The following is a 21,169-nucleotide window of genomic DNA, read 5'->3' as shown; positions in this document are numbered from 1 at the left end:
CTAGGTCTCTGGGAGCCCCAGAATTCCTGACCCACTGTGGCAACCAGAACGCTGCTGCTGCCAAACCTGAAGCTCTCAAGCTGGAAAATACCCACAGGACTTCATTACTCCCGCACAGCCCTCAAAGCGGGGAGTGGCCACACCCAGGCCTATATCTGCCCTATGGCTGAGGTGCCACGTCAAGTCCCACCTGACCCCCACCCCACCCCTCTCTCCAGAGGCCAGCAGCTCGTCTGCCTCATTGTCCAGAGCGATTCACAGCAAGGGCCCCCCAAAGAACAGTCCGAGACCACGAGCATCTTAAAGAAAGCACCATTTATTAAAAAATGGAGCTCTATCAAAAGCAGCAGGTTCCTTCCTAAGCCAGTGGGGAGAGAGTGGATCCAGGGGGAGCCCGGGGAAGGCCTGATCAGCACAGAGGCTCAAGCTAAAGAATCCCAGCCTAGAGCTGGCTAAAGCCACTCTCAGGTGCCTTCTGCACTAAGGTGCTTGCTCCTCACGCCGAGGCGTTTGGACACTGCCACTGTAGGGGCTCTCCGCTGTGCTCCCTCCCCAGCCAGAGAGGGCCGTGCTCCTGGGAAAGGCTACAGCTAGGGCTGGGTTCCAGGCTGCAGCTGGGGAGCGCAGGGGCACGCAAGCCTGGGCTTTGGTTCAGGCCCATCACATTCTGAGCAACTTTACGGTTCCATACAAAGAAGGCAAGGATAAGAACAGGCAGGCTTCTGCGAGGGTGGGTGAGCAGGGTCTGGGACTTCTCTGCAGCCATCCCAGGTGCAGACTGGCCTCTAGGCGGAGAACCCCTGCACTAAGGACCAGAATTGCCAAGTGGGCCTCCTTTGCTAAATGGGAGAGGGTCCTGGCAGGGGGAGGAGAGGCTAGCCTGGACACGTGATCTGCTGGGAGGAAGGGAGAGAAAGGGGTCATTGGCCTGTGACACCAAACCGGGGATGATGCAGACACTGCTCCCCCAGGACAGCCCTAGGGAGTCTCCAGGGGGAGGGACAGCGTAGCGCACGTGTGAATGGATGGGGTATGAAGCAGTGACAGGTGCTTGGCACTGCTGAGCATCTGGCCAATCAAAGCAGCCCCATGGATCTGGTCCAACGAATGCCACACCCTGCAGCAGACATCCTCCGCTGGCTGCAGGTCAGCAGCCGTTTCTGGCGTGCACCACACCCAGCCAACACACCTGAGCCCTGGCTTACAGGCAGGTCTTCTAGTGGGGCAGGGGAGGTCAGGCCTCATGGCCCCTCTGCTGAGGGATGGCTGTGTTGTGGTTTGGGTGCTGGGGCCATCTGCTGAGCTAGGAACTGGGCCGAGACAGATCTTCCCTCAACGAGCCAACACTGCTACCTACAGCTACCACTGCATGCAGCCCAGGCTGGCTTTTAACCAGGGACCTCCAGGGGCAAAGCTATAGTGGCCCCAGCCCGGCCCCTGCCAGCACCACTCTGGAGCTGGTTAAGTCTGTTCCAGGTACAGCATGTGTCCTAGCGCATTGTAACTGGAGGCACCAAAGCATTGTCCAGGGACAGGGCAGCAAAGATTTCGTACCCTCAACGTGGACAGCACTCATGGCTTTGATATGCCCTAGCTAGACCAGGTAGCAGGAAGGGACAGCAGAATACAGGTCATCTTCAAAGCTTCTTCCTTCCCATCCACCAGTCGGAAGCAAGAGGCCCCCAAAACCCCCAGTGCCATCAGAGGAAAGCAGGATGTGGGTCTCCAGGCAGGGCTGGTCTTATGGGAGGGAGATGCTCAGAGACAAAGCCATGAAGGGATGCTGGAGGATTGCATAAGGCCAGACTTTGATCATCACAGCGAGACATTATCCCCAGGGAGTCTTGTAGCGTTACAGCTGAAAGAGACAAAGGGCATCATCAGGCTGGGCCAGAGGCTGCAGCACAGAGAGAAAGGTGCTCTGAACTACCGAGATCAGTGTCTGCACTGAGCCTTAGACGCTTAGAACATGCCCAAACCACCGGCACAGTGCTCCAGTGTCATATTCAGCTGCTGCCCAGCTGTTCCCCAACCCACGACACACCCCATTTCTAGCCCACCACATCTTCTCCTTCCTCCTTGTGACCCACCCCTCTAATACCAGCTCCTCTTTGCAAATTAGCCCCTAAAGACACTGGGCTCCCCCTCCCATCAACCAGAGCATGACGACACTCCCAACACACCCCCATCGAGGCAGGCCAGCCTGTGCACTCAGACCTCCGCACTGTAGCCATTAAGGGACAGGTCCTGGCCCTTGCTGTGGCTACTTTGTGCTGCTCTGGGGAGGAGATTCTAGGGACTCAAGCCCAACTCAGCCACTGGCACGCGGCCCAATCCAGGCAGGTCACATGAGCGAGCTCCATGCTCCCTCTGCTCTTACCCTGGTGTCACTGGAGTCATTGTCGGGCTGCTTGGCCCAGAGATGGCGCTTTGTTGCGCGGTCGGTTCTCCCAGCGTCCTGCAGGGAGAGGAGGAACAGGCTGAGCTAAGGTTTGCTCTGGGCATGGACGACACTGCTCGGAACATTGCATCGGTCTAAACCAAAGATGGGGCCTGACCCAGAACCCTGGATCCAAACAGACCTAAGCGGGTCAGATCAGATCCGAGCCTTTGGGTGCTGGGATTTGCAAATCCAGGCCATTACCTTAGCAGCATTGGAACTGCTCCAAACTAGGCTAATGGGGGGGAAATTGGATGGTTGCAGGACAGTCACTTTACACTTGCAGTGAAACCCCTCCCAAAACACCCCCAGCATCTCCCCAGCAGATGCAGAGCCATCAGCTTGGCAGGGAGGGGTGTTTGGGCCAGGAGCAGGCATGGCTGTGACATTGGCAAACTCAGCTATTCCCTGGCACTGCAATAGGAGCCGCCCAGGTTATAAACGAGGGGATCGGCCCTTGGTGCCGTAACCTGCACCAGGGGCTGAGCTCACTGAGCCCCCGGCTCAGCTGACGGAGGCCGAGCAGAACGCAGCTGCATTGCAGCACAGACAGGAGCAGAGATCTTGGACCCAGATTCCCATCTGCAGGGAAACACCCATGTAAACTCAGAGAGGTCTCCTCTGCACCACTCCTATATGTACTAGTAGCCACCCTGATCTGCAGAGACCAGCGGTCATCCATCCAAAAGCCCGGTGCGGTTGCAGTGCCAGAGGGACCTCCTGCCAGGCTCCCCACTGCTATGGCCACATGTCTCTGGCAGAGTCCCACCGTCAGGGGATGCCCAGAGAACCACCCCAGCACAAGGGTGGTGCATGGAAGAGCTAGTGTCTGGAGAAGTCCCTGTAGGGTTTGTGGGGATAATGCATGGAGCAGCGAATCCTCACAGTCCCCCTCCCCACCCATGGCCTGTCTTGTCATGGGCAGACCCACCAACCCTGCAGACCTGCCAGCCCTGCAGAGGGATTTTCGCAAGGTCCCTGAGGAAGTGCAGCCGGTCTGGGGTCCACAAGCAGCCCCCGAGCGAGGGCTCCACTGGGTGAGAGTCTTTGTGATTAGCACATTCAGCATGGGGCCAGTTCACTGCGGACTGCCAGCGCCCCCTTGTGGAGGAGGGGAGGGGCAGGGGAAGTAATTCTTTGCTGGAGTCCGTGGAGAAGTCGAGACTCTTTGCTTGGGATTTTAGTGTAACCATGAGTTCCTGGAGGAGCCTCAAAATCTCACCAGGTGGGAAACTGTAAGGCAGGTGAGGTGGCTCGAAGTGGAGGTGCTAAAGGGTGGAGGGGACTTAAATCCTGCTGGAACATGGCCAGCGCTAGTCTACAAACAGGTTCCGATCAGCATGATCTGGCCCACTTTGCAATCGCTGTCACGACCTGACTGCTCCCCTGATGCAGGGTCCCCCCACCGGGCTGTCAAAGCACCAGCACTTTAGCGCAATGCCCAGCACATCTGATACCTTGACTCTTCCGTCCTTGCTGGGCTCCTGGGTCCTGCTTATCCACAGGTTGATGCGAGACGTCACTGTGCCAGGGAGCTTCAAATTCTCCTGCCACACAACAGGATCAGAGTTAAGACTGCACGTTACCCACCACTGGAATGCAGCCATCTCTGGGGTGCAACACAGCTTAGCATGATCAGCAATGGTGACCAAACCCCTCACTTCCTGTGCTACACAAGAGTAACTCAGAGGGCAGGGCACCACCTGCGTGGAGCATTCCTAGAATGCACCTTTGGAAGACATGTGCGGGAAGAGGCCTCAGCCAGTCTCCCCCGCAGCTGCAGGGTAGCCCTTGGCCATGCAGCCAGCATGGGGAGCTGTAAAGGAAATGCTCACCTGCCACATGGGATCCCAGCCAGCAGCCACCAGAAGGAGGATCCACCAGGGCATGCAGCCACCCAGCCTCTGCCTGGCAGGTGCCACTGAGCTGAGGGACCAGCTTTGTCAGTTCTGAGGGTTCCTCCACCTCGAATCTCCCCCACCATCTGCCCAGTGCCCCCTACCTGAAGATGGGGGTGGGGTTTGCAAAACAGTGGGACTCACAGAAGTCCCTCCCCCAAGCCCATGCTCGGTCCCACCTCAGCCCTCACCTTTCTGACAGGGGCCAGATCAGCTTTGTCGGGGGCACTGGCCTCGAAGATGCTGCGCTTGCTGGCCACGCCCTCCGAGGACAGGAGGAAACTTCTAGGCATGGACACAGGCGACTTCACCTCGGATCGCTAGGAGCGGAGAAAGGACCCATCTGTGATAGAGCCCTAGGTATATGTAGGGTGCCTGGTCTGGTCCTGCCAAGGCTGACCCCCACCCATTCCTCATGGGCCTCTAAGTGCATGAACGAAGGGCAACCCAGTTTCCTACCCCAGCTCCCTGTCATGCATTCTCCCCTCCCTGCCCACCCCTCTTACCACATCACCTGCCTGGCGGAGGGTTGTCCTCGGTCCCTTGGAAAGGGTGGCCCCACTCCCTCTGTGTGAATGGCGGAGACAGGTCCCTACTCCCCTCTGGCTAGGGCAGGCTCTTCCCCAGCCCCTGCCCTCAGCTCTGTGAGACGCTCTCCCAGACTCCCTGTTGCTTCCCCTTCTCCCCAGGTCACGCGCTGCACAACCATGCAGAGCTCAGAAGCCACCCACTTCCACCTACAGACCACAGAACTAGGGAGGCATTCACAGGCCCTCCCCCGTGAAGGGTCCCTCCCCCCATTGCCTCGGGGGCTCCACTTACCTGTACGGCTGAGGTGTATTTCTCCAGTTTCTCCTCAATCCTGATGCTACTGGCTGGGAGTCTCACACTGGCACTGGGGAGGGGGAAGGAATGGAAAAGAGCGGAGTGAAATCCCCCAATATCCTTCATGCCATGGCAAGGTCTGCCTAGTGACAGGCAGGAGTGTGGGGAGTCTATTTGGCACTAAGGGAGCTGGGTTCTACTCCATTCAGGTTCTTATACCATGGTACCAAGTGCCTATTCCCAGCTCTTCACTGAGAGACATTGGGCAATTCCATTTCCCTCTCTGCCTCAGTTTCTCCCTTGTAAAATGGGGATAAAATATACTTTAGCTTCACTTAACTACTTAACTGGCTTCAGTGTAGTAATATTTTAAGCTGCCTGACATAGCCCATTACCAAATCTGAGCACATCGTTGATGGATCCATCCTCACAAGCGGTCCTGGGGAGGCATGGACACCTCTATCATCCCCGCACTGTACAGCTCCAGAACTGAGGCCCCAGTGCAACAGTGGGTGCTAGGCACCTAAATACCTTTGAGGATCTTGCCCAGGGTCATGCAGAGAATCTAGGGCAGAGCAGGGAACTGAACCTCAGTCAACGAAGTCCCAGGCAAGCACCCTACACATGGGGCCATCCTACGTCCGAAGAGCTAGAAAGCAGACGTAGGCTGTCATAGCACTTTACCTATCAGGGATCATCAGGAGACCCAGATTTGCCAGACTCTAGTCTCTAACTGTTCGTGACCCAAACCCAGAATCCTACCCCTGCTATGTCCTCAAACCTAAAATCCCAGCTTCTGCCTTCATCTGATCTGGAGCATGGATGACCAGAGTCACACCATCGTAACAACTGCTTCTTCCAGGGTCCCCTGGGGATAACGGAGGCCTCGTACCAGTTACTCTTCATGTTGTGTTGTCTCTCCAATTCCCTCCAGATGGGGAGCAAATCGTGACCCCCAGTGATCAGTGAGAGAACTTCTCCATTCTATTTCCTCATTGCACAGGTGTAATTAGTACAGTCACAAAACAGTGGTGAGTCCACGTTGTCAAACTGCAACGTATGCACTGACAACTTTGGCTCATACCACCTGACAAACGTCTCCATCTCTCTCCCGGTTGTTTGGGGACCACTTCCCTGACTCCCCAGCCTCTTGCTGCCCTGGGATCCTCTCTCTGCTCAGCTAAGTCGTGTGTCAGCTCCCAGACACACCAGCCTCTGCTTGCAGGCAGCTGCTTCCACCCCAGGTGTCATTTATGGGGCTGAAATGAGGCAAAATCTGGAATTCTTTGGGTGTTTCCTAGATAAAGAAAGTTTGATCTTGGGTTTATTTCACTGGACAAGGAACAGACTTCACGTTTGCCTGGTTCCCTCCTATTCATCAGGGAGCGGATTTTCAAAGGAAGCTCTCCACCCCCTCCCTACAGGTTTGTTTTTTGCATTGTCCTCGGTGCAGGACTTCCCCTCACGGGTATTCAGTAATCGATAACGTCCAGGGTCCCACATTCTGATCTCACATCAGTTTTATTCCAGTAGATACCCATTGAGGATGGAGTTTCTCCTGATTTACCGTAGGGTGAGACAGGAGAACTGAGCCCAGGGAGGAGAGACCTTACTAAAAAGAAGTCACCTGCTTTGGTCAATTTCAACCCAAGAAATTCAAATATGGATCCACTTCAGGAAGGAGCACAGCTGAGGTGTCACCACTATGGCCGTTGCCCTGAAGGATCTCAAAGCACTGCACAGACTATGAGCCTGGATTTTGGTGCCATGGAAGTCAATGGGAGTTTTGGCAGCCAATTCCATGGGAGCAAGACCAGGTCACCATAGACAGCCCCTCCAGTGAAGCCAAATGACAACACACCACACAATGACGCACTGAGGGCAGGTCTCCTGCATGGGGAAGGTGACACCCCCGAATTCCACAAGAGGTCTTTGACTGTGGCCAGGCCCTGCCAGACTGACAGGTGCTGGGGTAAACTGCATAGGGTTGAAATGCCAAGGTGCAGTCTGGGCCTGGTTAGTAGGAAGCACTAATAGGAGTCTGATCTGTAGGGCTACAGTATAAGCCAATAGCCAGACAATAAAACAGGAGGACTTAGACATGAACATAGACAAAATGTCTGGATCTTCTCACCAGGGCCATCCAAACACCCCTTCTCATGTACGACAGTGAGGCCTAATGAACAAAGAGGTGGGGGGGGGAAGGAGATCCGGGTTCTATTTCTGGAGCAGGAGCAATCACTAGATTTGCTGTGCAAGTCCGTGGGAGCGAGGATACGCACCGTCAGAGGTGGTGTACCAGGATTAACTCATTAAAGTTTGGGGCCTGCTTCGAGATCTTTGGGTGGCAGCTGGTGGGGGAGGGTCAGAGTTATTAGCAGTTTTGTGACATTACCAGAAATACAAGTAAACCCACTGACCTTCTGGTAAATGCATTTTCTTCCTTGTCTTTTCTTTGGATCACCTAGAAAGGCAAGCAAAGGAGATGAGATGTGGAGCAATGGGAGGGCATGAGATGGGTTGGGAGAAGGCCCCCTTCCTAGGGCTGGGAAAGTTCACACAGCCCTGCTGATCCCCATGTCTCCCAGAGCTCAGACATTCACCATGGCACAGAGCAGCGTTTGGTGGCTTCTCGGAGCCATGTGAGCAATCTGGACTGGCAATCTTGGAGTCCAGAACCCCTTCTGCTTCAGATCCCAACTGGGACCATGGAGCACTGCGGTGGGGGTGGGGGGGCGGCGGTGGTGTGTGTCTCAAATAAATGACAGAAAAGTTCCCAACAACTTCAGACTTCAGGAAAGGTTTGGTCTGAGTGAAAACGTGGGTCGGTTCCAATCACTTCTGAACCTGGTCCCCTCCCCTCGGGGCTGGCCACGGTATGGGGGAAAACCCTGGACCAAGAACATGTTCAGTTTCCACCCTGAGCGAGAGACTCTCTCATCAGTCTATTCCCTCCACCCCAGCCCATGCATATCTCCATCCCTCTGGCGTCACCATTTCTCTTTCTTTCCTCCCCCTGCCCTCAAATGTCCCCTTTTTCTTCCTTCACTGCACACCCCCATCTCCTGGCCAACCTACCTCATCCTCCTGCCCCTGCAATCCCCGAGAACAAAGACTTTCTGGCCAGACACCCCAATGGAGAGGCGGCACCTCTCCATCCTGTGCCGAAGGCCATCCCTGCAGAAACTGCTCTACGACCTGCTTGGCAACAGCACCCAGACTCCGCTCCAGCTGCTCTTTCTGGATCCAGGTGGCAATCCAGCTGTATGAAAACCTTTCCCAGGTGGGACTGATCCCAGTACGTCTGCTGGACATTTTGCAGCACAGAACAACAGCCCCCTGCTCAATTCCGCAAAGCCAAACCGCCCTGCAGCTTCACTAGCTACTCAACTTGGAAAGCCCTGGGGTCAATACAGCGTGTGATGCAGAAAACGCCCGTATCTGGGACAGTGTGAGCCAGGAGAGGAAAGAATTACAAATCCCTCATCTCTCCAAGTCTGCAAAGATCACTGTGTCGGAGAGGTGCGTGTGACCCTGCGAGTCTCTCAATGCCAACTGGCAGAGGGCCCACCATGCCATAACTTACGTCAGGCCTGGCTCGCTGATTGCCTCAACATGTTTCTAAAACCTGTGTTAATTGGGGACACGCTTGTTCCGGAAAAAAAAAAAAAAAAGTGAGGGAGTGATGCATGTACGGGTTGTGTACAAAGTTACAGATGTGTCCTGGAAACAGGTTCTTTAAAGGTGTTTGGGAGGCAGAGCCTAGACCCAGCCTACTCGAGACAAAGGAATGTGTCTTTACCTGTCTGTCCAGCTGGGTCACAGGCAGAGGCCAATGAAAGGACATTTACATATATGGTAAACAAAGCTATCACACAAGGATGATGCCGGTTTAACAGTCACGCCTGAGGACAGAATCTGCACCCAAGGAAGCCTTCCTGGCTCAAGGCAGAGACAATGGATTTTGGGTAACGTAAATCAAAGGTCTTTCTGCTCCCCTGAGCACTTAGGGCAGCGGTTCTCAACCGGGGGGCCCACGAGCAGGTTTCAGGGAGGTCCAACAAGCAGGGCCAGGGTTAGTCTTGCTGGGGCCCAGGGCAGAAACCCAGAGCCCCGCTGTGGGGGGCTGAAGCCCAGGGCCCTGAGCCCTGCCACCTGGGGCTGAAGCCGAAGCCTGAGCAACTTCGCCTCGCCGGGACCCCTGTGGTGTGGGGGCCCAGGCAATTGCGCTGCTTGCCGCCCCGCAACACCAGCCCTGGCTTTTACATGCGGGAAAAAACAAAAAAGCCGTTGTTGTGGCAAGGGTGGGCTGTGGACTTCAATTGCATGTTGGTGGGGGCCTCTGAAAGAAAAAGGAAGAGAAGCCCTGACTTAGGGGGTACATAAGGGTACAGCACCCTCCGGACCTACGAAAGTTGGAGTCCCTAGTTTGGGGAGCTAGGGATGCTGGAAACTGAAGGCAAGTAAGGACGTTGTTTGGCCAAAGATTGTAACTTGCTAATGTTGAGTTGTAGTCACTCAAAAGCATGCTTTGTGGTGTTTGTAACCATAGCGGTTAGGTTTCAGAGGAGCAGCCGTGTTAGTCTGTATTCGCAAAAAGAACAGGAGTACTTGTGGCACCTTAGAGACTAACCAATTTATTTGAGCATAAGCTTTCGTGAGCTACAGCTCACTTCATGAATTGCTGATTCATAGCGGTTAGCTGATTCATAGCGGTCTCTTATTTTTGCTAAATATCACTTAAATCTCTTGGTTAATAAGAGTTTTCTTAGTTTTAGTATGAGCCATCTCAGTGCGGTTATACTAAGGTGCAGAGAAGCTAACCTAACAGGCTGGTATGTGCTCGGTGTCTTTGGAAGCAGCGAACATAATTCCTGCGAGTATCCAGGGAGAGGCACCGGACATGGCAGGGCAGCCTCTCCGGGGAACTCGGGCCCTGGGATTCACTATTACCCACAAGGCAATGTTTAGACTGGCCAAGTCTTGAAGAGTTTGCTGGCCAGGCCGAGAGGCGGGTGTGGCAGGGAGTGGACCCACAGCTTAGGAGCAGCAAAGCTCACGCTTGTCCAGACAGAGGGGCAGCACAGCGGCGGGTGGTTCTGGGGGTCCTGAGCAGAATTCTGCAATGCGAAGACTGAAGACACAGGACAGACAATGCTAGCAGCTTGCATGCTGTGTTCACAGACCCCTGGGGCCACCCTTATTGGAGCTGCAGCAGGGAAGAACATGGCCCACACTGCAAGACCCTTTTGGGGAACCCGAGGCAGAGCCATGACCAGAGATTTGTCTGGGCACTGCCCTTTGCAGATACTAGCAGCGCCTCTGTGGCCCATGGGACCAAGAGCTTCAATTCCAGCTTCTCCAAACTTCCATGCTCCCCTGGATCCTTTTAATGGGGCTTCCCAAGTCTCCCACCCATGGGTGCAGAACACACACAACCCGGCCATCTTCTCCAGTAAATGTCACAAGGAGGAGGAGATCTGGGAATAACCTGACCCCAGCTGGAGCAGATTCTAAGTAACAATGGGAAGGAGAAGACCTGGACTGGATTTCTGCACCCATAGGGAAAATAATCTGAGCAGGACCGCAGCACCCACATGGAAGAGCCTCTGCCTCCTATGCTCTATCCACCTGGACTCGAGATGCGGCCTCAAAAGGAGAAAACCTGGGATTGGATCTCTGTGCCCACTGGAACGGACTCTGCAAGCCCCCCAGCCTGCAGAATTGAGCAAACTACTCCTGCTGAGGACAGCTGGAGGGAGCCTCCCCCATACAGCTAGAATAAACTCGGAGTCCACTGCCTGGAAGGCCACATTTCCCTGCCCGTGTCAGCACTCACCCGGAAAGAGACCGTCCTCGGGCTGATGCGTTTGAAAGAGCTGCTGTAGGTGACCTGAGTGGGGGAAGCAGCCGAGGAGCCTCCGGGTCTGTCGTGGGTGGAGGGCGACCCTGCTGCTTTCTGAGCCTGGGGGGGATTCCTTGCTGTATCCTGAGGAAGGAACACACACACACACACACACACACACACGTCAAGAGCCAGCAGGAAGGTTTCAAGCCATGGCTGTGAGAGCAACACTCTGGGGCTCAGCAGATCCACCAAGCGCCCAAACAGCCCAGACCACAGGAACCCCGACTGGATGGGCCAAACCCCAACCTCCTCGCTAGGCCAAATCACCAGCAAGGCCAATGGGGGGTTTGCCTAGGAGAGGGTTCAAGGTCTGGCTCAGTGAGGGGAAGTGGGTCCTGAGGCTACCTCATCTAGAGGCAGAGTTTAGGGTTGGGGAAGCAACATCCCCTCCCGCATCCCTTTCCCCCTTTGCAGCACAGCTCTGTCCAGGCTCAAATGCAGCATCACCAAGCCCAGGATCCAAGTCACGATTTTTAAATTAATGTGTCCCAGGCTCTTTGCCGTCTAGCATTGGAGCCTTTGGGTCGCCCCCACTTCACGTTTTCAAGCTTTTCTCCAGAAGGTTAGATGCCGGCTCCTTTTTAAACAGAAGCCAGGATACTCACAAAGTTACACGGGCCAACTCCTCAGAGGCACCTCACTCCCGTTGAGGATCTGGGGCCTGACTCCAGGAGCTGGGGCTTTTAGGGAAAACCCCCAAGTATCGTGAGACGGCTGGTAAAGTGCCTTGTCTCTCACCTGCTGGCTGGAGGGGTGAGTAACCGGGGAGTCTGGTTTCTGTTCTATGTGGCTTCCTCCCCTTGAGGAGACTTTCACCTCCAGGTGACTACGGTCTTTCTGCTCCTGAGCCGATCCCTGGGGCTGGCCTCCCGTCACCTCTGGCTCCTGCGGGGGCTCATCAGCTATCAGGTCCTTCTCATCCTGAGCCGACCCCTGATGCCATTCTCCTACCAGGACCTTCTGCTCCGGAGCCGACTCTGGACATTGTTCTGCCTTCGGGCCCGTTGGCTCCTGGGCCACCCCCTGGTGCTGTTCCCCTGCCAGGGCTTTCCCACCCAGAGCTGACTCCCGACACGGGGCTGCCTCCAGGTGGCCTGCTCCCACGTCTGGCTCCCTGCAGTTCTCTGGCTGCTCCTTCTCCTTTCTGAGGTTTCCTGAGCTCTCCACCTGCCACCTCTGCCTCCTGATCTCTTGTGGTCTCAGCACTGCAGTGAGCTTCCGCTCGGCCATCTCCTCTTCGGCCGTGGCTGCCGCTGGTGGCTCGGCTTCCTTGAGCCGCGGTAGCCTGCAGCGACAGAGAGAAGGCACTGACAGCCTTGTACACCCAGGGGCGCTGGCAGGCTGCTTGTTAGACAGCAAGTGAATCCAGCCCAGGTGAGAGATGCCAGATTAACACCTACAGAGCCCCCCCTTTTATCCCAGTGCATCCTGCACGTACTGTTACCCCCCTTTGAATCCATATTCTGCAGGCGTAGGTTAGGTACCGGTGTGGTCCTATGCGGCTGAGCATTGTGGGGGCTCCGCATCCCAGATCAGCCTCCATCCCTTGGCCCTGGTAGCACTGAGCTAGCACCATGGGGAGGTAGAGCCACTTGCTCTAGTCTCCTGGGTACAGCATCCAGAGCAGCCTTGTCTTGCTCTGAAGAGGGCAGGATCCTACCCTTCGTCTTGGGAGGGGCAACTACCCCAAGGGGCGAGGAAGAAGGGGGTTTGGAGAGCAGCTGGAGGAAGGTATTTATACCAGTAGATTCAAATTAAAATATGGGGGGGGTAAGATTTTCAGAGGAGTCCGGGGGATTTGGATGGGTAATTTCAATGGAATGTGTGTCTAATGCCCCTGGACTGCTTTGAAGATCTTAGCCTTCAGCTTTCTAACATAAGCAACAGTGATTAATCATTCTGTTGCATCGGTCTTCCATGGCTCTCAACATGATCGGCAAAACAGCATATCGTTATCCCCACGTTACACTTGGGGAAACTGAGGCACAGGGGGCAGAGTCAGGAACAGAACCCAGGAGTCTTAACACCCTAGAGTCTCCTGCTCTAGCCACTAGACCCTTCTGCTTCTCAGAACCATGAATTGAAACTGCCTGACCCCGCGGCCCTGATCCAAAACCCGTTTAATGGGAGGACTCCCACTGAGATGTGGGCTTTGGCTCAGGCCCGGCAGAGCGAGACAAGCTGGGTGGATGTGCAGCATTCTGGGCGATGCCGGCACTGCAGTCCCAGGGAACAACCGCTCTCCTCCCTCACCTCTCCACTGCCTGCTTGTTGGTATCCTGCACAGGGCAAAGGGCTTCATCCTCCACGTCAGTGGTGGAGCTCAGGTTGCGGTCTCTCCGCCGGCGTTCTCTCGCTTGTTCCTCCTCATCCTCAAGAGTCCTCTGCCTGGCCAGGCTGCTTGGAAAGGAGACAAGGGTGTGCCAGGGACAAGGTAAGTGAGGTAATCTCTTTTATTAGTCTCTCTCCCCAGCAGAAATGGGTCCCATAAAAGAGATTACCCACCTTGCCGTTAATATCCTGGGGCTAACATGGCTACAACACTGCATACAAGAACGTGCCAGTCAGATACTAGTGGGCTGGGTCACTGTCGGAGCACAGGAACCAGGGTACCTCTCTCGGAGCTGGCAGAGAGCAAGCGATCAGCCCAGGGGTCAAGGAGGAGCTGTACAGCAGCGTGAAATTGGCCAGCGGCACAGCATCCCATTCAGATACATGGCCGGGTCCCGCCCCAGTGGGTATCGGCTGCGGCAGGATGGAAAACAGGAGCCGAAATACATAGTGGATTACACAGATCTAATCACGGGTGATGTGTAATCCTGACACCTACATGGGAACAGGCTACCGTAAACATTAGGAAATTCCTGAATTAAGCGCTTGACTTTGAACGGTAGTGTTCCTTTAATGTAGAGAAGTTACATTTTTTAAATCCTTAAGTTTGATATAAGCAAACCAGAAGTTCCATCACATGATATCATACGGTCTCCCAATTTGGGTCATCAGCAAGGTTAGAACTCTGGAATCTGGGCTTCCAGTCCAAGGCCTGTAGGGGAACCTGCTCTAGTGGGCACAGACTCTTTCCCTGTCATCACACCTGCTTCTAGCAAGAATCCCTCCCTCCCTCCCCACCAACCCCACTTCCCCATCTGTTTTGGGAGTCTCTGCTCCTCACTCCTCCACATTACAGGAAGGAAACTTCTGGCTTCTCCTAGGAACCAGCAGGGAGGGACATTGCGAGCACAGGAGACAGATTCCCTGCTCTCAGATCCTGCACCTGGTACTTTTTGCAGTCCCTGACAGCCAATTGCAGGCCAAGTCCTGCTCAATCCCTGGGCTGATGCATGCTCCGTGGCAGATGGCGTATACTCACTCCAAACAGTATTTTTGGAGAACAACACTGTTCACTAGAGGTTTGTTAAACTTGGATGTTTCTAGAAGCTTATAACTTGGCCAAGTCTGGGTGGATTTTCACAGGAAGAGCAACACCTACCACCCTGGCATAGAGGCCAACTCCCTGCCAAATTTCCAAGGCCCTGCTCCAACCATGTTGGTGTTAGAGCTCCTTAAAGAAAGAGTTGTAAGATTGATTTATTTATTTTAATAATGGGCAAAAATGACTGAACCCTTTTCCCTTAAACTTACAAAGACAAAAATTCAGACAGAGGTAGACTCCTGATATGAAAAATTTTAGTCTGAATGGCTGAAGTAACTAAAAAACAAGCTCTTTTAATGGAAGGTGTCAGGCAACCGTCATTACCAGTTCTGCCTGGAATTAGAGGTCATTAACATTCCATCATCACATACACACCCCAAAGAACTGAAAAGTGGCTTTCCAACCAAAGTGATTTTTTTTTTTTTTGCTGAAAAAAAATATCCTTTTGGCAAAAGATTTTCAGTTTTTAATGACAAACTGTAGTTCAGTAAAAATGTTTAAAAAAAAATTAAAGCTTTTGACACTAAGAAAAATATTTGTTATAGTTTTTATTCCGCCCCCCACTGACATTTTGAAATTTTCCACCAAAAATAATTGGCATTTTTTTCAGCTCACACACACACGGTCCCACGCTGTGCTGCAAATAATGCCAAGATCATTAAAACAAAGAATTTTAAAAATCAAATTGGTTTTCCACCACAGATGCTGTTTGTTGACCTTTTGCACGACTCAGCGCAGGGCTCATCTACACAGAAAAGTTATACGGGTATAACCAGAGGTTTGAATTTAAACCAAGAGAATGTCTCATGTGGACACTCTTAGGATATGTCTTCACTGCCCGCCGATCCGGCAGGCAGCGATCGTTCTATCGGGGATCGATATATCGCATTGACGCCTGTACTCCACCTCGGCAGGAGGAGTAAGCGGAGTCGACAAGGGAGCCGCCATGGTCAACTCAGCGCCGTGAGGACGGCCAGGTGAGTCAAACTAAGATACTTAGTTCAACCCCCGCCCCCGTGTAGCCCAGGCCTAATTCTGGTATAAGAGTACAGATGTGGTCCCCTCATTTCAGAAAAGATATACTGGCATTAGAAAAGGTTCAGAAAAGGGCAACAAAAATTATTAGGGGTTTGGAACAGAGGAGAGATTAAAGAGGCTAGGACTTTTCATCTTGGAAAAGAGGAGACTAAGGTGGGATATGATAGAGGTCTATAAAATCATGAGTCGTGTGGAGAAAGTGAATAAGGAAAAGTTATTTACTTGTTCCCAGAATATAAGAACTAGGGGCCATCAAATGAAATTAATAGGTAGCAGGTTTAAAATAAATAAAAGGAAGTTCTTCTTCACTCAGCGCACAGTCAACCTGTGGAACTCCTTGCCTGAGGAGGTTGTGAAGGCCAAAACTATAACAGGGCTTAAAAGAGAACTGGATAAATTAATGGAGGTTAAGTCCATTAACGGCTATTAGCCAGTGTGGGTAAGGAATGGTGTCCCTAGCCTCTGTTTGTCAGAGGGTGGAGATGGATGGCAGGAGAGAGATCACTAGATCATTACCCATTAGGTTCACTCCCTCTGGGGCACCTGGCATTGGCCACTCTCGGTAGACAGGATACGTGGCTGGATGGACCTTTGGTCTGACCCAGTGTGGCCATTCTTATGTAGTGTAGACAAAGCCTCAGTTTGGTTTACGTTGCTTTGGAAGGGGTTTAAGTTGACAAAGCCACTCCTATTCCAGAGTAGGAGCGGCCACATAGGGAACTATAGCAATATAATGCAATCCGTTTAAGTAATACCAGCATAATTATACCAGTTTATAACAGATGGAACTTCCCCACCCAGATAAGCCCTCAAACAATGAAATCACAAATCAGTTTCATTTTTGCTTATAATCAATTTCCTTCTTTACAGGAGATCGCCGACATTTTAATAGTGTAGGCCACAGCTTCATTCATCAGTTGATACGCTCACCACCTCCCCTGCCATTCACGCTTGTGTAATGGCCCAGTGGAAACTAGACATTTAAGTGGCAATGTGGTATGGATGTATTTTTGTCGGTCTTTAAATGCTATGCAGTTGCAAGAAACAAACAGGAGAGGCCAGCATCAGGTGACCAGCTAGGTCTCTACAGACCACCAGCAAGTGTTTCTCTGACCAACAGCAATCCACAGACCATAGCTGGAGTGCCCTGGCCTGCCCTCTTCAATGCTTATGCATTTCACAGCACTGCAATGCTGTGAGCTGCAACCTCTTCCTGGGAATATGCTTGTGTTAAAAAAAAAAAAGTGAGCAAGTGTTTCCACTAGAGTATATTAAAAAAAGATAGATAGTAAGATTATGGGAACAGCATGTGGTTGATGACTTAGTATAAGCTTGGTTTTTGCCGACTCTGAACTTGAGGCCACATTTTACATTTAAAACATTCAAGAGGAAGTGGGCCCAATCCTGATCCCGTTGGAGTCAGTGGGATCAGAATCAGGCCTAGACTAGCATTCGTGCCATTGCAAACCCCGTGAGTTGTAGCTGTCACACTGTGTGGGTTAAAAATTGCCATGCCAGTGATCTACCTTTACACAAGTGCACATTTCCTCTCTGCCCAACTCCCCATTCCCAGGCTGCAAGGTGTGGGGCAGGAAAGGAGAAAGCTCGAGTGACAGGGTGAGGAGAAAAGCAGAAGCAGAGAGCCAGTGGGGTGGGAGGGGAGAAGAGCATTTAAGTAGCTACAAGTCTCAGCCCCAGACCTTTCAAACCTGACTTTCTAGGTAGAAAGTTACCTGCCCTCCCTTGGAAAAAGAGGAGGAGAAATGGCACCAGAATTTGAGGGAAGGAACTGAATGAGCTGGTTACTGTAGCATGCATGAGTCATGCACCCTTCCCTTTGTGTTGTTTTTTTCAAATGCAAAAAGATAGCCCCACCCTCTTTTACAATAACCCGATTCTGAAAGATACAATGTTCACTAGACATTGTGACCAAACTTCCCTACAAGTGATTCAGAGCCAGATCTAATCTCCCGGCATTCAGTCCTGTAGTCCTTGCACTTTGGAAGCAAGTTGACCCTCCTGCCTTCTTAACTAAAAGAAGAAAACGAAAGCCTGCTATCGTGTAATCCTGCTGACAGTGCTTTGCACGTCTTCAAATTACTGCACACACAGCTAGGTTTCCAGACTGCATTTTGGGCCTGATCCCAATCCCATGGAGATCACCAGGCTTTAGATCAGGCCTTTTGTGCTCACAATCAGTTGCTTAGGTGTGCAAACTTGTGCTCTACTGCACAGTCATTGTACTGATCGCCAGTTGCACATTTAGGTCCCGCAAGCATTTATAAACCTGATAGTATTGACTTGACATTGTTGCCAAATAGATAGAGTGCTGGCATGGGACTCAGGAGATCTAGATTCTATTCCCAGAGCTGCCACTAGCTTTTGGCTGATCTTGGGCAAGGTCACTTTCCTTTGCCTCAGTTTCTCCAGCTGTAAAATGGGGATAATACCAGTGACCTCCTTTGTAAAGCACTTGGAGATCTATGATTGAGCTAGGTATTATTACTACTAGTTGCAGCTGTGATCACGTTAAGCATGTGTATAAGCTTTTGCAGGATTGGAGCCTTAACTAGAAGGCTCTTAGAGAGAAATCCACCCCTCTGGAGAGGACCAGAACCAGGTCTATGGTGCACTTACAGACCTACCTAAGCTCATATTAGAGCTGGTTGAAAATGTTTGCATGAAAAGTTTATCCAAGATTATTTTCCTCCCAAGAGGCTTTTCCCCACCCCACAAATTTACTTAATCATATTTTAGAAATTGTTTTCAAAAGTCTCTCGTACCAAAGCCTTCATTCTGGATTTTTGGTAAGATCCAAACGTGATTAAGTATAAACATTAATAAAATCTTCAATAAGTTATTTTGGTAGAACTATCATGGACAATTTCACACATAAGAGAGACATCCTATGGGTCAGTTTCAAACCCTGCCAAATGGAAACAATTTTGAAGTGTTGATTTTTGTAAAACTGTTTTCCCTCCGTTATTGACCAATTTCTGATGGATTGTTTAAGTCGGCTGTAGAGCTCTTCCTGGGCCTCTGCACATGGGTGCATTTCACCCTTCTTTGATGAAAATAAGCTGGTTGTATTTTATATGCCTTTTAACCCCACAGAGCCAAAGTGGCTGTTGATTCGTGAGCTGTATTCTGTTCTGGCTCACACACCATCAAGAGAATTATTAACTATAGCTGATTAAATAATCCACAATGGGACTACACTATTCAATATATCTTATTTCTTCCCCCCCCCCATTTTAAGACTCTCCCAATTATTCATTATCAAAGTATTTGCACATTTCTGCCATGAATAATTCCTCGTCTACAGATACAGGTTGACTGTTCATGAATTGTGTGTCGTTTTTGGTAGTTACGTCTCATTCAATGAGGGAACAGAAACAATCCCTCTGGCTTTGTGGCACTAACCTGTATATTCAATATTAGTCACAGGGAGCAATTCGTTCAGTCTGCCCTGTCCGTTTTAGACAGTGAGCTTTTTCAGGGCAGGAATTCTCTCTTCCTTTGTATGTGCAGCACCTACCATAACAAGGCCCCCATCCTAACTAGTGTCTTGGGCACTACTACAATGTAAATAATAATATTCATTCATGTACGCTGGTAGAATAACTCAGCAGAAGCCAGCACAGGCTTTCCCTGCAGGGATAATGTTTATAACCAGAAATCAAAAGACTTTACCATAAGAAAGAGAACTACAGAAAGATTCCCCAGCATGGGAGTCACCCCAGTTCTATGGCCCTTGGGGGTGGAATCTTCCCCCAAAGCATCCTCCCAAACCACCAGTATATAGCCCTTTCCCCTCCGTGATCAGCGGGGCTAAAGGAGGGGGAAGCAGAGCTAAGGTTAACCCTCTTGTTCAGTGGGGACCAGGTACCCTGACACAGGGAGCCACTTCAGTGTGTGACTTTCAGTTCCCTAATTGGGTGTCTGGTGTAGCTAGCCATCCCAGGGGCGGGGGGGGGGGGGGAGAAGAATCACAGATTTTACAATCACATGAGCAATTCCAAGTGAATCATTGATTTCAAGACCAGAAGGGCACATTATGCTGATGTAGTTTGACTTCCTGCATCACACAAGCTAGAGAACCTCATCCATCAAGCCCCAAACTTCTGTTTGAAGTGTGTCCCCCCCTCCCCCAATAATACATCTACTCCGGCAGCACTATTATCCCCATTGTACAAATGAGAAACTGAGTCACAGAGCGACTAAGAGGCAGATTTGTAAAGGTATTTACCTACTTAACTCCCATTGAAATCAATGACATTTCAGTGGGCGTTGGGTGCCTAAATACCATGACAAGATGGGGGAGGCAGGATCTTTTGTTCGACCAGTTCCATTGGTGGAAGAGACCAGCTTTCCAGCATACACAGACCTTGGTTGTTGTTTTGAGTTGTGTCGCGCCAGCATCTAGAAGTCTCCACACCAGGAGACCAGCCCCAGGGCGCTGCCCAGACCCAGGGCCAGCAGTCTGCTCCCTTTGCGAGCGGACACCCTGCAGCAGCACTCAGGACAGTGGCTCCGCTCTCTAACCCGGGATGAGCTTGCAGGGAGCTAGAAACCCAGCTGCCAGTAAACAGAGCCGATTAGAGCCATGGTGGCTGGGGTGCAGTGAATACAGGACTCCATCACTTCCAGAGTCACTTCCCAGGGCAGAACTGCTCCATTCACCTTCGCTGCACAGCTCACTTCTCCGCGGGGGGGGGGGGGGGGGGGGGTGGCATTAGGGTCCCTCTCTCCCCCTTCAGCTGCTGCTCACAGACGGCTGCTTGTCCTTCTGAAACTCGGGAGCCCTCTAGGCTCTGCAGGGCTGGCTTCGCCCTACCCAGCTTGAAGTCACGCCGGCTACCCTCCTTCCCTGCCAGCGAGGCGCGGCCCCTTCTGCATCCCCACCTGCCACCCTGCCTCCCCCCCCGAGCCCACCCCCGCCGGAAAGCGGGAACCATCAAACCCCAGCGCCTACCTAGAGAGCGCAGACCAGTTCTTCCTGTTCAAAGACATCCCGGCTTCCCCTGGCTTTCAGAGAAGGGGGGGAACTTCCCCAGACATCAAGCCAGGTTCAAGCCCCACTCTGCACAGGGCGCAGATTTGAGGCGCCCGGAGGAAGTGGAAGGGGAGCCCCTGCCCCGGCTGCTGCCCCTGCCCTGCGCACCTTGCCCCTGCCTGCAGCCTGCTCCCGGCCGGGGCGTGTCACATGGTCTCTTATCTACCTGGACAGGCGCGGAGAGCTGTAATTTGCCTATTAGCCGCACCTCCCAAAAGGCGGCCGGCGCGGGCGGGAGCCGGCGTCTGCCCCAGCCTGGCTGGCCGCTTGCTCTGGGTTCAGCCCCCCGCGCTCGCTGCACCAAGTTGCCCTGGTTTTCAGGGGCGACTCCCTGCTCAGAAGCCTGTTCTACCGGCCTCTTGTTCTCTGGCCTCTCTCGGCTGAGTGGGTGGGAATCAGTCACCTGGCTCCCCACCCCTTTACCCAGGACAAGGCAGCCTCCAACGCAGGGGCTTTCAGAAGAGGCAGTTAAAGGGGCGCCCATCAGTTTCGAAAGCTGAGCTCAGACCCCTGGCAGGGGCTGCCCATGTGTGTGGTTTAACAATCATACCTGCCTATCGTTTAGGGGGTT

At 52.4% G+C, this 21,169-nt stretch overlaps 1 protein-coding gene across 5 annotated transcripts; it reads right to left on the bottom strand.

Annotated features, from left to right (window-relative positions):
- Window positions 1-300: 300 nt before the first annotated feature.
- Window positions 301-20,765, bottom strand: LAD1 (ladinin 1). 5 transcript variants are annotated; one of them, XM_073320038.1, is made up of 10 exons: window positions 20,518-20,765; window positions 13,325-13,471; window positions 11,810-12,356; window positions 11,003-11,152; window positions 7,584-7,627; window positions 5,161-5,233; window positions 4,530-4,658; window positions 3,898-3,987; window positions 2,381-2,458; window positions 301-1,858 (listed from the first exon to the last, which is right to left on the bottom strand). In XM_073320038.1, exons 1-10 carry the CDS (start codon window positions 20,553-20,555, stop codon window positions 1,853-1,855), a joined length of 1,302 nt encoding a protein of 433 aa, XP_073176139.1. In that variant the 5' UTR covers window positions 20,556-20,765; the 3' UTR covers window positions 301-1,852. The 5 variants fall into 5 exon arrangements, with proteins under 5 accessions (XP_073176139.1, XP_073176140.1, XP_073176141.1 ...); XM_073320039.1 differs by having other exon boundaries at window positions 13,325-13,468; window positions 20,518-20,764; XM_073320040.1 differs by lacking the exon at window positions 20,518-20,765 and adding an exon at window positions 19,930-19,996 and having other exon boundaries at window positions 13,325-13,468.
- Between the last annotated feature and the right edge of the window lie 404 nt (window positions 20,766-21,169).

The sequence above is a fragment of the Lepidochelys kempii genome, chromosome 21, assembly GCF_965140265.1.
Source record: "Lepidochelys kempii isolate rLepKem1 chromosome 21, rLepKem1.hap2, whole genome shotgun sequence".
Taxonomy (NCBI): Eukaryota; Metazoa; Chordata; order Testudines; family Cheloniidae; genus Lepidochelys; species Lepidochelys kempii.
Note: the sequence above shows the minus strand (reverse complement) of the source record. Positions and strands in the feature narration are given on the sequence as shown.

Coding starts and splice junctions, on each gene's coding strand:
- LAD1 (XM_073320036.1), bottom strand. CDS start 13,620: ATGCAGTGTTGTAGCCATGTTAGCCCCAGGATATTAACGGCAAG. Junction 13,472..13,576: donor CCCAGGATATTAACGGCAAG/GTGGGTAATCTC, acceptor CTCCTTTCCAAG/CAGCCTGGCCAGGCAGAGGA. Junction 5,234..7,583: donor GAAAATGCATTTACCAGAAG/GTCAGTGGGTTT, acceptor CCCCCTCCCCAG/TGCCAGTGTGAGACTCCCAG.